The sequence below is a fragment of the Electrona antarctica genome (genome assembly GCF_951216825.1).
Source record: "Electrona antarctica genome assembly, chromosome: 20".
Lineage (NCBI taxonomy): Eukaryota > Metazoa > Chordata > Actinopteri > Myctophiformes > Myctophidae > Electrona > Electrona antarctica.
Window position 1 is genome coordinate 20,682,530 of NC_136801.1, and position 16,729 is coordinate 20,699,258.

A 16,729-nucleotide genomic window follows, 5' to 3' on the forward strand; every position below is an offset into this window, starting at 1 on the left:
TATATGCATGCCCCAGTATTTACTGAAGTTTTTGCAACGTATTTTAAGGTTCACTTGTTTGAAATGTACAGCTGCGTGGATGATGCTAACGCTAGCATTGGCTAGCATAGCTGGTCGCATAGGTAGCTCGAATCACAGAATTTCTGTCTGTAGCACGGCACGGTGCGTGTTGTGAATGAGAACTTGTGTATTACATTGGTTTAGTGGTGTAGACGTGAGTTGGCTCCTAACTTGTGTGTTGTGATAGTTTTGTTTGTTTAATAGTTTAGTTCGCTGTACAAAATATTGTAAACGGGGCCTATTTGGCGCTAGACTGTTATTTCCTGTCTAGTATCGGAAACGGAAATAGAATGTGTTCGTGCGTGTATGTGTATGTGAAAATGGGGCCGGATACAGTTCTTGATTACGCGGGCTTTAGACCGGATAGGACGCATTAAAAGTTGAATAGACACAAGGCTTTTCACCAACACAAACCACGTTGTTTGACGAGCTCGCAAATCGGCTCTTTTAGCCCCATATATGTAAGTGTTTCTCCTTTTTATATGAATACACTCAGTGTTTATGGTTTAAACCTAATGGCATAATTTGGTGTTATGGCCTACAATGTCAAACTATCAGAGTGTGTGAGCTTGTAGATGGCTATTTCTTGCGTTTTTTGTTTTCTTTTAATAGCAGATTTACAGTGCTTTGTGAGGTTACTATTTGTCATGAAGTGTGTAGGACTTAAATTTAACTCCTGCTTTTGGTAGTGACAAATGATTGAATGTTGAACAGAGTTGCAACACCAACCATTGACAGCCCATACATCCAAACAGAAAAGTCCTATCTTATTGTATTAAACAACATTGTAGCTGTATGAAAGCTTAAATGGTCCTCTTTCTATCTGCAAAGTGTTTCGATTAAAAGAAAAAGAAAAAAATGAGCTGCTTTCTGTGAAATGCTGTGCATGTGATTTTGTTTGGAAGTGATTAGTTTGGAAGTGTCCTGTGTACCGTTTCTAAATTGCATATAATGCTGGAGGTAGCAGGTTGCAGCAGCCAGGCTGATTGCTGCTGTGTTCATTGTGAAGTCACCATAATATGGTGACTTCACAATGATGACTTCAGATGTTTACAGATGGTATACTTTGAATGTCATAGAATCAATTCTATTTTATTAATGGCAGATCTACAGTGTGCTAGTGAGCTTGTAGATGCTTGCTAGGTATTTGGGGGGCGTGTTAAAACAGGAAGAAATGCGGCACTTAGTTGAGACGGCGGTGTGGATAAACCGGGATAAACACGGAGAAAAAAGTAATTGTACATTGTTTGATCCGCTAAAGACAAAGTTTTAAGAAGGCATTAGGAAATAATGGGCTTTCTTGCTTAATTTTCATTCTGAAGTACGACGGTGAAGTTTGAACGTGCCTTTCGTGCAGTCTGAGAAGTCTCAGACTGCACTGGTCCTGCTAATGTTATTGTTAGTTAGATGTTTGGTTATGCTCGTATTTTATAATGAACAATATAATAATGAACTCTCTTGATACTGATCCAAATGTAGAATTATGCAATGTTTCAGCTTGTTTCACCTTGCACATTGCAATGCAGCACATTAATCATGTTCATAATCTGTTCTTTGACCATAGAAGTGTCTATTTGTACGTCTCTAAATGTTTTGATGAATTGAACAAGGTGACCCTCTTGTGTAATGCTTAATTGGGTCATCCACTCACAGTTGACAGTCTTTGTATCAAGTTTGTGCTTGAAATGTACTGTAATTCTACAAACTGTTAATAAATATTTCAATCAAATCAATCAATCACAATCAAGACCCCCCCCCCCCCTTTTTTTTTCTTCCAGAATCACGTACCAGTTTCAAGACGGCAGCATTGAAGAAAGAAGACCCGTTATAGCCAAGTAAATGGGCATAATTTATGTACCGGTACATTGACTACAGCACCTCATCACTCTAAGATGTCATCTTATTCTCGGGCTAAAAGACGTAGAGTCAACAAATTAGTGAGGGAGACAGAGCAGGCTATCCTCACTGATTATAAGTTAATTGTTGCTGCTAATTCAAGGACAAACCGTTACTGTTTAGAGAGCACAGATCCTGTCGCAGCCTCTTCTGAGTGCCTATATATAGTTTACAGAAAGTACAGACACAAACAGCCGTACTACATGTATCCCTGTGAATCATCATACATCGGTACATACAAGGTCAGTGGCTTGCAAGACAATATAGGGATAGGTAAACTTGCCTATATCAAGCGCAAATGTCTTCTCTCTCCAGATGGAGATGGTGCCATTGTAATACCACTACTTCATTTAGCAGCATAACCAGACTGCCCTACAAAGCCAAAGTGCAGTAACTATATTGACACACTAACGTCGGATTTCGGGTCATAAATTACCTCATTAATGAATACACAATTAGTACACTATCACATGTGCACAGATAACATGTTTGGCTGGCCAATTGAAACACTTAAATGCTTAAAAAATGCAATGTGTGTGTGTGTGTGTAGTGCACTTTGGCTTTGTAGGACTGTATGGGGATGGCTTGTAAGGAGAGATCATTATGAGTACCGTTAATTCTCATTTCAGCCCTTTGAAGATGAATGGTGAAGTGGTGCTGTGGTCAGTGGTACAGTTCCCAAATGGTGGGACAGCAGTAGTTCTAGAGAGCTGGTTTAATGCTCAAGAACAGACACTGTTATGGCCCCCTAAACACATAAAGCTCACAAAAGCCCTTCGAGATGGAATGCAACCAGATGATAAATGGATCACCTATAAGGATGTGCGTGTACTTACTACGTGTGGTGAGTAATTGGTGCAACACATACACAGCGGCTCTAAAAGCTCATAATGGCATGTGAGCTTCTGAGTTTCCTAGATAATTCTGCTGAATATTTGCTTATTTTCAAGAATGTTCACCTATTGGGACCACGGTTGGTTACATTAAACCAAGTATGCAATATCATTTTTTTGAGGGGTGCTAGCTGTCCCTCCTATGTCCAGCTTTGCTGTTTTATGCAAACACAAACATCAAAGACACAAGTGAGGATGCAAACTGTGATTGGCCAGGATGAGATTATGTATGATGACGTATGATAAGAGCACTTCAGACAGGTGTGATTATAGTTTTTTGGTTAAACACTGGACTGCAGAATGTTAATTGGCATTTTCCCTCTGCTCTTTCCAGAGACCCATGATGAGGCCAAAAAACGAGAGACCAAGTACACCTCAACTATGTGTCCAACCTCTGAAATCGAATCTGAGGACGAAGGAGATCTCCGCCAGAAAAGAAGATCCAGGTACAGTGTTCACTTTGGTAAAGGGATAACTCTCCCTAGGGTGTTGTAAATAATTGTGCCACTGTTGTAGTTGCAAAAGGATAACAGTGGCCTGAGGGCCTATGTATTCAGACTGTAGCCTTGACTAATACGCATAGTATCATAACTACATTTATTACATGTGTATTGTTTTTTTAGGCCAAATCAGCAGTATGTGCCTTCGGACTCTGATGACCACTCGAGTGGTGATGCCAAAAGAAAACGTTTTGCCAAACCACCTGATGTGGGTTTCCCAGGTATTGATGCAATGCATTTATTTTATATAGGCACTCTTGGAACTGATCACTGCTACAGTTAAATAAATTAGTCTGACATTGTACCGATAAATTGAGCATTTTAATTTGATTGGACTTGTCAGTTTCTTGCAGTTATTGTATAGTTGCCACAAAATATATACATTGTGAATAACATACCAACTAAAATATGTTGTAGGACAGACCCCAAAATCGAGCCAGTCTCGTAAGGCGCTAAAATCCAGCAAGCCTCCAGCTGTGCGGCCACTAGGCCAAGAGCCTACAATGAATGGTATGTTGCTATGCATGTTAAAATGGCAACTAGATGACTGTTTGAACATTAAACATGATTTGTAGCATCTTCAATTCTCACCCTGGCTTACTCTTTTTAGATTCTTTGGATGGTGGCATGATCTACAGCTATTTAGAAGAGTTGCAGACTCCTGATCCAAATAACAGTAAGTGAACCCATATCGGTGTTCTTGTGAGGAGATAGCTGCAACATGCATGCAACAGAATACATATTAATTTACAATGTGTATGCATTCCAGCCCACTACAAAAATCCAAAGCCTTCACAACTTGCAAGCAATGCCACAATAATAAATGTGTAGTTGTACATAATGCTTTTATATTGAGTAGGCCTACTCTATACAATTTCCACCATGTTTGAGTCAACTTATTTTGCATTTCCCCTTTGTAGATCTGGTTACTAGCAACTACCGTCAATCGCTAACTGATGACGTTCATAATGGTGAGTTATCAAGCAGTCTCATAACATAATGTTCTGGCATGTTTAACATATCTGTATTGTTATTAAAGTAGCATTTGGGGCAGTGCATTTTGCTTTCATCCATTTATTTTATCCCTGGGTCAGAGAAATGCATTAAATCTAGAGAAATCAGCTGACTGGAAATCAAACATTTTCTCACATGGGGGGTTACAATAGTGTCATTTTCTAATAACATTGTGTATTTCCTACTGTTTCAGCTGAGATGCCCGGATTTGCTACTGCCCAGTACCACCAGCTCCAGTCCCCACAACCGCATGTCCAGCAGCTGCAGGATCCACAGCGACAAAGTACAAGTAGTGGTATGATACCGTACTCTTTCAGTAACAGTGTTTTGAGAGCTGGGGATACTTACATATGTTAGTTTGACTGACAGTTCAGATTTTGTATTTATTTTTCAGACATCCTGGGTTATAGTTGACAACATATGCTGCCACATCAGGTTGTGTTTCTACTCCTAAACTATAGTGAAATATAACTAATTGTTTCTACAGGGATGTCGGGATACAGCTCAGGGCAGTACAACACCCCGCCTGGTGTTCGACGGCGTATACAACATGGTATGCCATTGTATTCCTCACTAAGGAACCCAATTTACTACATGCAGTACATGTAAAGTGATCTATTTGTAGACAAATTAAATCACTCTTTTCTTTTCTTTTTGCATTTGTTTTTCCCTCCAGACTTCAGAGGGAACAACGTCCACCAGTATGATCCAATGCATTCTGTGCCTAATCATGGTTGCAATGGTAAGTGAACAAGACTGTCATGTAACATTTGTAGACATTTTCTGATGTGTGTGTGTGTGTGTGTGTGTGTGTGTGAGAGAGACGTTTGATCTCTATTCAGATGATCATTTGAACTTAAACTGTTATCTGTCTATAGTACTCTATTACACACGCGTGCATAACTACACCTAACCTCAATGTGTGCAGTGATTAAGTTGCATGAATGTTTGTGTTTTACAGATAGAACCACACAGATGGCCGGCGATGACGGGCAGCTTATGAAAGGCAAGTCTATTGGACATTCCTGTCATTCCTCATGTGTCATTTGCAGCTTATTTTTATTTCTCACTTAATGATTTTAACTCTTCTGAAGACCTTGCCATCCAGAGGATGAATTCAATGCTCGCTGAAGTACTTGTGGTGGTGAAGGATCTGTCCAGAGATGTGCAGTACATCAAGAACGAGTTGGCTGAGGGCAACATGACACCGGGTGGGACCAGGGGACACCGGGTGGCCACCACAACCCCTATGCTTCCCTTCCAGCTGCCAATCGCCAGTGAACAAGACTTCAATGTGGCAGAAATATTACTGATGGATCAATCAGTCAGTCAAAAGATGGTAATTTATTGAACTGCATTTCATTTATCAAATGTAGATCATTTCAGTGTGGTCTTGTTCGTTTTTCCTCAGGGGAAAAATGTGTTTACTAGTAGCGGAGGCTGAACAAACAGCCAAAAAGGACACGCACACATCTATATACCTAATATAGGCTGGATTAAAGTCATAAATGAAAAATGTGTTTAGCACTTTCTAGTTCAAAACGTGTCACAGAGCTTGTATATCTGCTATTTATGAAACCTTTTGAAATTGTTCAAACATACCTTTATATATGGACAGGAGGGTTAATGTGGTTAAACATAACGACTGGCATGAACACTATGGGCTGGAACATCAGTGCATGCATAAAGTGTGTATAAACAAGTTGGTTGCTCTGTGTTCATAAAATAAATGTTATGCTGTTTCTAACGCATGGCCTTCATTTTCTTCTCTCTGATTTAGATTTCTCGTCTGGCTTTGGTAGGAGGCACCAATTCAGAGAACATGATCAGACTGATGTTGAAAACTGCTATGACCAACGCCCTGGCCAGTGGGTTCAACTGGGCTGGAAAGAAAGACAAGCGTTGTTCAGAAAGCAAGAAGCCATTCAAGCACACAACACTACAAGACTGCATGTTTGGTGAGCTTCCTTCGCTGCAAACTACTTCATAGGTTAAGTTTAGGTAGTGAGGCATGACGGTCTGCTGGTGATTCAGAATATAATTATGCTGTTGCAAAAACTTAAAGTGTTATGTTGGAATAAAGTGATGGGGAAAGTGCAACCTATAAGAAATGGACAACGTAATTGATGAGCTTTAGAGGTGCATGGATACACATTGTCTTGCCTAGATGGCATCAGGCTAGGTGATTGCTTCTCTTTCCTGTTCAGTCTAACTGGATGCTGACTATAGCTTGTTACTGCAGGCCTACAGAGTGGGTTGGGGCGGGGGGGGGATATAATAACAAATTGTATGGGATATACACTTTTCCTCACTTATTTTTGTGTCTTTCAGCTGCTGCTCGACAGTTTGACCCCAAGCTGACCGACAAGGACTACAGCGAAACTGTCAAGAAGTGGCTTCGTTATGCACCAGACCGGGAGGGAGGCATCTCAAGGAACCAAAGTGACCCAAACCCAAGTCAAGCGAACCAGAGTCAAACTTAGGGTACCCCAGCACACGCTGTTTCCCTGGTTCATACAGTACAAGGCTTACCCTCATGGACCCTGTTCTTCCATGGACAATATGTTCTGTCAGTCAAAGGAGTCAAATATGTTTACAGATGTTTCATGCATCTACTTGAATGACTTGTCGCTTCAGCCTGTTCTTGCAGTGTTGTCTCCAGAGTTGCCCTATAGTTCTAATAGATTACAGACCCTGTTTTTAATATGGGCCTCTGTTTGGTGTCGCTGTGTGCTTGCACGTACTGAGCTGTATCCGGATATCGTTTTTTGTTAAAAATCCTCTTTGTCTAACATGTCAGTGGAATGTAAGGTTTTTTTTTTAATTTATTTTACTGCACTTGGATGTCGGTCGGTTGGTACTGTGGACACCCTTACATGGTTAACTGGTCATTGGTAACTGTGGAAGTATGATGAGACCCTCTTGACAGGAAAGACAATGTAAAGATTGATCTTTACATTTGTAAGATGTTTGAGAGATGAAAGATATCTCAAAGCCTGAAAAGGCATGGTGTCAACCTGTTATCAGTGTCACAAACGATATTTGTCACCATATCACCCCCACCTAGTTTAGAGTGTTGCTCAGGGACACGTTGCTGGCTGTCTAGTTTGAACTATGACTGTTTTCTAAAATAAAATGTAATATTAATGCCATGTTGTCATTTTTAAGTTTGTGTTCAGATTTTTGGAAATATGGTAATGTAAGAATTTTGAACAACCGCTAATACACCGTCTGCCTATTGTGTTTGTGTATAACAGCAGTACTGAATGAAGAAACTTGTCATGATGTATACATATCAGCAGCAATATTTTAATGTAAAATGTACATTAATCAGTATTTATTCCTTAATTTTGATTAAATATAAAATCAATCCAAATGTACAAGTAGATTACCATTTAGATTATGGTTGAATCAACATTGATTCCTAACATTGATTCAATATAAAATCAACTAAAATGTGCATGTAGATCCTAATTTAGATTATGGTTGAATCAACATTGATTCCTAACATTGATTCAATATAAAATCAACTAAAATGTGCATGTAGATTACCATTTAGATGATGGTTGAATCAACATTGATTCCTAACATTGATTCAATATAAAATCCACTAAAATGTGAATGTAGATTACCATTTAGATCATGGTTGAATCAACATTGATATAGTATCAGTTATGGTTGCAAACCTAACGTTGATTCAACATGTAAGTCATAGACCACTTTTTGTATGATTTCAATGTCAGGCTTCAACATGGATTCAATATTTCTGCCTAACCATATTTCAACGTTGATTCACCCATATTTTGCTATCTGGGTATACTTTCAAACGTATTGGAAATGAGACAGAAACAGGAATTTCAACTCTTGTTTATTTGGGCCTACTACCTTCGTTTATGTTCATGCAGATATATGCCTTTCAGCTGGTCAGACAATGTTGCTGATAATAATAATAATGATTCTTCTTCTTCTTCTTCTTATTATTATTATTGTAATCCTTGATTAATCTATTCTATACTGATTCAAACGTGGAAATGATACACGGAGACAGGAATTCCATTCAACTTTTTTTTAATAGTTCTTATCCTTATTATTTCTACATTTGTCTATGTTTAGATGCCTGTCAGCAGTTCAGACAATGCTGCTCCGCTTGTGTACGACAGAAAAACAGCCGAGGACAAAGCGTACGACAGCTCCCGACCAGACGTCATTTTTGTCTTGGCTCAAGTTCAAAATCAAACTTTGGCGCAAATCGTAAATGCCGAAAATTGCGGTAATTTCGGCGTACACCCATATTTTGGCGTACGCACGGTTGATAAATGAGGGCCTATGTGTGTGTGGGTAGCTGGCTGGCTGGGTAGCTGGCTGGGTATGAGCACGAAAACAGCATGGTTGTTTTTCACCACCTGTGCGCAACCTAACACACACACAAACACACACACACATATTAACTGTATATATGGTGATTTCAGGTGATTTCAGGTACAGTAGAGGGACCCCCACACGGTAACTCTGTCATTTCTCAACCGTTTCGGACGCGGGGCGGCTCGCCGGAACCCTGGGTGCGTTCCTATGGGTCTGGACCCCCCCCCCCCCCCCCCTGGGGACCCCCACACGGAGTTGCACCACTTACTTCACATGGGTGTGATTTTATCTTTTGACTGATAAAACAGTGTGTGTGTGTGTGTGTGTGTGTGTGTGTGTGTGTGTGTGTGTGTGTGTGAGTGAATGTAATGCACATTGTAATGCCCCAGTGATTTGGCAGCAGGCCATGGACCAGGTGTTACAAGGAATACCAGGCACTCAGTGATACTTTAATAGATGACATTATCGTGACTGGCAAGATACTGCAACTCATTGGCAAACCTAAATGCTAAAATGGTGCATTTATGTATATATGCATTTATGCTGTTCTAACAAGGCTAGAGGAGTATGGCCTGATCGAGAGATAATAGGAAAAAAGTTTTTCCAAGACTCCATTGAGTATTGTGGACACAAAATCAAAATACATGTCCAGAACCCCAAATGTAAATTAAAGTGAAATCTCGCTTCAATGCTGCCTGTAGCCCCATTGCAGAGAGCCACGCAGCACTTCTCTTCATAATAATATTAATAATAATAGTACCACCTGTTATCTGACTAAATTATTGATAAGCTGTTTATAAGCACATGGGTGCGACACGAAAACTAAAGTAGTTGTATAGGGTATAATGAGAAATAAAGATAGTCTTATTAAAAATAATAATACAATCACACCCGTGTGAAGTGATGGGAGCTGTCATCATCATCTCATTCTGACCAATAACAATTTGCGTCCTCATTCAATGTTTGTGTTTACACAAACCCTCAAAGCTGGACATAGGAGAGGCTAGCGCCCCTCAATAACAGTGCTATCGGTGTGCAAGTAATGTGTGCCCAGAACACCGATGGCACCGGTAACGTCAACTACCGAGACATGCTGTGTGTGCACAGGTGTTCACAGCAGCAAAGCAACTTCTGGTGAAGTGTTGACACACTATTGACACTGTGCCTGGCTTGCGATGCCTCACCATATGGCATAGCATACTGTATAGATTAAATAATGCCCAAACTTCAAGTCACCACATGGAGTCAGCGGCCTCAACGGCCTCCGTGGCTTCCACAAGCAAAGTCTGAAAAAGATAGAACCCCTGACTGTTACTACCACAGGTACAAAGAGAGAAAGGGATGACCCTGTCCTAGCTAAGGTCTATTATTTGAAATGCAGTGAATGGAAGGCAAACATACTGGGATGCCTATAGCTTCCGGAGTACGCCACACGACAACATCAACTCTCTTGTGTGCCAAGGTTGCATTATGTGTAGAGCTGGGTGCAATGACTGCAATACCGCAGTTATGTAACGCATACCGTGCAATCAGGTTCATTACCGCGGTAAAAAAAAAGAGCATATATATATATATTTATTTGTGCGCTGTTCTGGCGACCTAAGAGGCCTACGAGTGCATATTGTGTGATATGAAATAAAAGGTTTACCATAATAAACATGGCCTCAGTGAGGCTCAGTGTCATCATGTCTGCAATGTAACACATGGCTTGGCGAGGCGAACACCAGAGGTGGACAGAGTACTCAACCCCAGTACTTGAGTAAGAGTACAAGTAAGACTCGCGAACGCAGGAAGCGAACGCAGCTTGTAAATTGCAATAACAACAATTAGAATAAATTACGTACTTTAAGGTTTTTTTTAAGTTATTATTATTATTTTATTATTATTTATTTTTTTAAGTTACGTTTTTTCTTTTCTTTTTAAGTTTTTTTTAAGTTAAGTTTGTGTGTGTGTGTGTGTGTGTGTGTGTGTGTGTGTTTTGTGTGTGTGATACAGCTGCGCCCTCTGGTGGCGGGCCGGTGGTGTTACAGCGTGACACACACAGACACACAGACACACAGACAGTTTAGGCCATCTTCTATAGTTAGTGCTCACTGCGTTCGCAACAAATACGACCTGTTCAGATGTACTCCACTACAAGTAAAAGTAGCTCAGTCAAAATGTTACTTGAGTAAGAGTAAAAAAGTACATGCTTTTAAATGTACTTAAGTACAGTAAGTATTCAAGAGTAAAAGTAAATTCAGGCCTGGACTGGCCACTTGACATACAGGGCATATATGCCCGATGGGCCGCCCAATGAATGGGCCGGTCCATTCATTTTCTGCACATGGAGGGATGTTTTTCAGTATAAAAGTGGTGGTGGTGTTAGGGCTTGTTTGTTTGTGTGAGCCTCGACAGGGCGAAGCGGTAGAGTATCTATCTGAGTGCCGGTTGTGGTGCGCCGGTCTGTGCCAAATGTCAGGGCTGAATTTGTGACCCTGTCCAGCCCGCACGCACACGTGCGCACACGCACTTTTGCTGACTTTGCTACTATTGAATGTCATGAATTATTTGTCTCTATAGTGCCTTGTTCTTAGATCATAGCAAGGGACAATAAAGCTAACCTTGAACCTTGAACAATGTTTTATCAGTCAAAAGATAAAAACATTTCTGTCCGTCCTTGTAAACTTTGCCTCGAGCGACCAGTGGAAAACAACTTGCGTCTCTCTTTCTCTCCCTCTCACAGACACATCTCATGCAATGTTCATGAATCCAGTAATGGACCGCGGCAGCGGAGTTTGCATTTGTGGAAGTAAATAACAAGCCAGTGTGTCTCCTTTGTCAGAGGCAAAAGCAGTTGCAAAACGTGATAATATTAAGCGTCACCATAATACACTTCACAGCGTTTTTGGTGATGAATATCAACCAGGTAAGAAAAGACAAAATCCGCTCTCTTATTGCAGCCTTGCATGGGCAACACAATACGCTGAATCAGCTGTAAGGAAAGTGACAGAATCACGGAGGCATCATTCAAAGTGGCGTAGAATGTGGCTAGAAGCCGAAGAACTTTCACTGAAGGAGAATGTTGGCTGGATGTGAGTGAGTCACTTTTTGATTCAGCTTTCTGATTCAAACCCTTTGCCGACATGTGGAAAACATTTCTGATGATTTGTTATTGAAAATGATAGAAGATCTCAAGAAATCAACCCATTTCAGCTTGGCTATAGTCAATGAGTCTACTGTGTCAGACAGCGCAGCTTATGATTTGGGTTAGGGGTGGGCAATATGGACAAAAGTATTCTTCTTCTAATATTATTACGATATTGTTTGTGTTTTGTTTTATTTATGGTTATTTTCAAGTTACTTAACAGTACAACATAACAAACAAGAATTGATTCAAATCAATTAATAACCAGCTGATTACAATCTTCAGAATTGTGCTATTATCTGAAATGTATATCTGTGTCTGTTTCTGTGTGTGTGTGTGTGTAAACAACAACAGGATCTGTCCAGGTGAGTGTAGCCTAGTACAAAATGGAGCCAAACATTGGTGACTCTCAAGTCATTAGAGGAAATGGAGGTTTTTTGGAATGTGTTGTCTGTAGCTTGATTTAACAGACCAAAAACAAATTAGAGGGAACATTGCCGCGGACCACCGCACCAACCTCCGCAGGGACCCCCCTTATATTCAATCAATTCAATTCAAGAATTGATTCAATATGAACTAGAAAAAGTGCCCTTCTGGGCACAGGTCTCCACCAGGAGGATAGGACTGTGTGTGATGTTTGGCAAAATGTTTAGGAGTAATATAAACATGTTTTTTTGTTTGTTTGTTTTTTGCAACAATTTTCTTCATTTTGTTGAGGAAATGCAGAGCCAGATCACTCATAGCATCTCTGAGGATAGAATTCTGGATGAGCAGGACATGTGCAGCATTTTGAACGAAACAGGCCACTCCTGAAAACTTTGGAAGGCAATGTTAGCCAATCAGTGTAGAATCTGAGAAATCCAACAGACTCGTCTTGATCACATGACTACAGAGATCGTGTGTACCGATTTGCGTGAGATTTGGATGAAATCTGTGCGACTAACATAAGCAATGTGTTTAGCAGAAATCGGCCTCATGGTGGCGCTATAACCGGCAGATGTGGAGGGATGCAGGGAAAATGTTTTTCCATGGCCTCTAGGGAGTGCGCATACATAAGTTGTATACAGATTCATGCAGTTATAGCTAAAAACAGGAATTGGCCTGTTATAGCGCCACCATGAGGCTGATTTGGAAAATAATGAGTGGCATGTCGTCCTCGGCCTAGTGGAAATGTGCGTGTATAATTTCACGGATATTGAACACTTTTTTTGTGATTTGTGGCATTTTGTTCGAAACGGACCATTCATGTGAGCTTTGGAAGCCAATATTAGCCAATCAGGATGGAAGATGGGAAATGGTGCAAATCCGTGTTGATCACATGACTATGTAGATAGTGTATACCGAATTGTGTGATGTATGGATAAAATGTGTACGGGTAATGTACAGAAATGTGTTTTGCCAAAATCGGCCTCATGGTGGCGCTATAACAGGCCGTTGAGGAATATTTGGGGCAGAGGTTCATCGTTGGCATCCATGGAGTGTGTGTGCACAGTTTGGCATGGATCGGGCCAACGGTACCGGAGATTAGCTGATAACGGACGGACGGAAGGACGGACGGACGGACGGACGGACGGAAGGAAGGACACACACGGACGGAGTGCAAAACATACTCTTCCCCATGCCTTCGGCCTGGTGGAGACAATAATAACCAGCAGCTTCCGTATAGATGTGTGTTTAATATAAGGGGGGTCCCTGCAGAGGTTGGTGCGGTGGTCCGCGGCAATGTTCCCTCTAATTTGTTTTCGGTCTGAGTAAACACTCAAACCTCCTGAGCAGACATCAGCAACTGCTGAGCAAACATACATCACCTTGACACCAACTAGCCCAACATGAGAGAATGCGAAGTGAGCGCCCCACACTTCACACAGGTGTGTTTTTTGTTTTTTGCCAAATGGATTTTGGGAGTGAATCAATGAATAGTTAGATAAGGCAACAAGTTACAACAATTTTTTTGGTAATATCAAGGTGGTAGGCTAGCAATTGTAGGAGCCTTTTCAGGCTGTGACCCGCCAAAGTAATCATATTTGAAGTGGGGACCCCCCCACCCAGACAAGCAACAGAATGGTTCCACAGATAAATGTTGTGAAATAGCAGATTAGTGCTTTTCAAAATACTCTTATCAACATGGGAGAATGTTTTTTTTGTTGAAAATGCCATGGAAGAGGGCAGAAATTATCAAAGCATAAACGCCACACACACGCTGCGCGAGACGAGACCCCTCCGCTCCGCCTGCCTCTCTCTCCTGCAAGGCATAGCTGCAAGCACGCACACACACAGGCTGTCAACATTAGCTTTAGCAGGCATTAGCATGGTGCAAAAGTAACTGCTGTTTGTCTCCCGAAACTGTTCAGTTCAGCCTGCATGAACAGCGCTCGAGCGCTCGGTTTCTGCCCCCTCAATGTCGTAACTCTTCTATGAGTTGTCTCTGGGTCAAACCACCGCGCTGGGAAATGGCTGTGAATGTGCGTGGCAATGGAATTGGCCAATGCGAATTCGATAATCGTAATACTTTGGCACAAACCAACTATTGGCGAAGAACAATATTGATGTAACTAAGAGTTTCGATGAGTTAGCTATATTTTATATACAGAGATTTAGAAGGAATAAGCTAAATCGTGAGGCGACAATTCCTCCTCCTCCTCCGCTGTTTCTCTTTCTCTTCTCCTGAGGAGAGATCACAGTGGGCGGTGGCTTCCAGGCGTGTGTGTGTGAGTGTGTGTGTGTGTGTGTGTGTGTGCGTGCGTGTGCGTGTGTGTCTGAGCCAATGGCGCGAGGGGAGGCAGTGTTGCCAGGTCCGCGAATTATAAGCGAGTTGGAGTGTGTGTAAGTAGTGTGTTGAAAGGTGTTTTTTGTGGGCTTGTGAAATATGCAGACTTGGCAACACTCAGCAAGAAGTACTCGGCAGTATGGTTGCCAGTGTTGCCAACTGTCGTGACAGAAATAAGCTAAGCAGCCTCCACGTTAGGCTGGAACTATGCAGGCAGGAAATATGCAGACTTGGCAACACTCAGCAAGAAGTACTCGGCAGTATGGTTGCCAGTGTTGCCAGCTGTCGTGACAGAAATAAGCTAAGCAGCCTCCACGTTAGGCTGGATGGAAATATATGCAGACTTGGCTGGAAATATGCAGACTTGGCAACACTCAGCAGAATGATCTACGGTGGACTACCAGTGTTGCAAGCAGTGTTGCAAGTTTCCCATGCTAATATAGACCTGCCGATACTTCGTATCAGCTGGTAAAAACTAAAAGAAATACCATTTAGTAGACACTCCAGACAAACCACAAAAATCATGTGGGGACCCACAGGTTGAGAATGACTGATGGTGAATACTCAAATGTGCTTTTCATGGGGGGCATGAGAAAACATACAAACTTTATTGGGGGGGGACACTAAGACGAAGCAATACAATCAACTAGAAAAGTGTCGCTTACATGTTTACATTGCGGCTTAGGAATCCACCACTCCTGAATGTCTGGTGCTGGGACTGCTGGTGCAACGCACAGGTCATGGGCCTGGTGAGAGCAGGAGTGGACCTGGTGAAACGTAGGAGGGGCCCGGGCAGGAGTCAACCCACAGAGCCTAGTCCTTCCATGCGCCAGAAGCGTACCTCCCAGCCAGAGTAGTTCTGGAGTAGTTCTAACGGATTGTGTGGCCTTGGTCTTTCCCTAATGGGACTGATCGAGGGTAGCTACTGGACGTAAGTCGGCACCCCGACTGGGTCGCCTGAGTGAGGGGTATGGTGTTCGACAGACCCGAAACCCTGATGACCTTGAGTCAATGGGAATCACTATTCATATGGTACAACCACTCCAAGGAACAGCTTTGTCCCTATGGGACTACGTTACTATGTTTAGAGTACCAATAGGGGGTGCTGTTGCACCACTCGCTTCAGACTGGTCTGATTTTTTTTATTAAGTCTTTGCTACTCAAATTATACTGAATGACCTTTAATTAGCATACTCATTTAAGAGAAGTTTGCAATATTGTATTAACAATATTGCAAATATAAGGTTCTGAATAACAAACTTTATTTAATTGTCTTAATATTGTTTAAATAATAAACAAATAAGACTATTTGCAAAAGGGAAAACTGTTATTATATTATTATTGATAAGTGAATACATTATCTGTTCAAGTTTAAGCTTTTACATTAAAATATAATGTGGTTCGGCTTGCCCCTCGACTTGGATCAACTTACCCCTTACCTGGGGCAAATTGAGCCACATGACCACTTTTTTTTTTAAAAGGTCATATTTTCATGGCCCTTTGTCATAGATGCTTACTCATCATTTCAATTGATAGAAGACATCCTGAAATATGGGTAGATCATTCGATTTTACTGCCATCTCATTTTGCCTTGATTCCAGGACAACTTAAGCAAAAGGTGGTTCATCTTACCCCGTTCTCCGCTATTAACCACTTGAAGCCCAGAATCCACCCCACATTTGAATCAGATTTCGCGGATGGTTTAATCAACCAAGAGCTAAAAGCAATTGCATTTTCATCCATAGGGGTCGCCGCAAATGCAAAAGATGTAACCATTTGTTGCAAAAACATGTTTTTTGGGGGATAAATCCCCTTGTGTCCCCGCAGTGGAAGCAGAGTTCAGTCATAGTCGGCCACATTGGCTTATACAATTGAGTCATCATATGGGCATACCTAACAATGGATGCCAAAAAAGTGTGTTTTTATATCAAAAGTCCATAAAAAATATTTTTTTAATTACTTCCTGAAAACGAAAACGTGCTGCGTGATGACCTGTAGAGATACACATCAATAAAAGCCAATAAAAATGAAGCTCACCAGTTTGTTTCCCATGCTTCTTGTTGTCCCCCTCCACAGCTGGTTTTGATTAAAGAACTAGTCCGTTTTTAAT

The 16,729-nt window shown here is 41.4% G+C and overlaps 1 protein-coding gene across 1 annotated transcript; it reads left to right on the forward strand.

The window, feature by feature from the left end:
* The first annotated feature begins 1,844 nt into the window (after window positions 1–1,844).
* LOC306913199 (uncharacterized protein) lies at window positions 1,845–7,510 on the forward strand. The gene is made up of 13 exons (XM_079489787.1): window positions 1,845–1,895; window positions 2,586–2,800; window positions 3,184–3,295; window positions 3,473–3,570; window positions 3,767–3,859; window positions 3,960–4,025; window positions 4,270–4,320; window positions 4,557–4,646; window positions 5,040–5,105; window positions 5,325–5,369; window positions 5,458–5,702; window positions 6,144–6,321; window positions 6,695–7,510. The coding sequence occupies exons 2-13, from the start codon at window positions 2,596–2,598 to the stop codon at window positions 6,844–6,846; spliced, it is 1,401 nt and encodes a 466-aa protein (XP_079345913.1). The 5' UTR covers window positions 1,845–1,895; window positions 2,586–2,595; the 3' UTR covers window positions 6,847–7,510.
* Window positions 7,511–16,729: the final 9,219 nt, after the last annotated feature.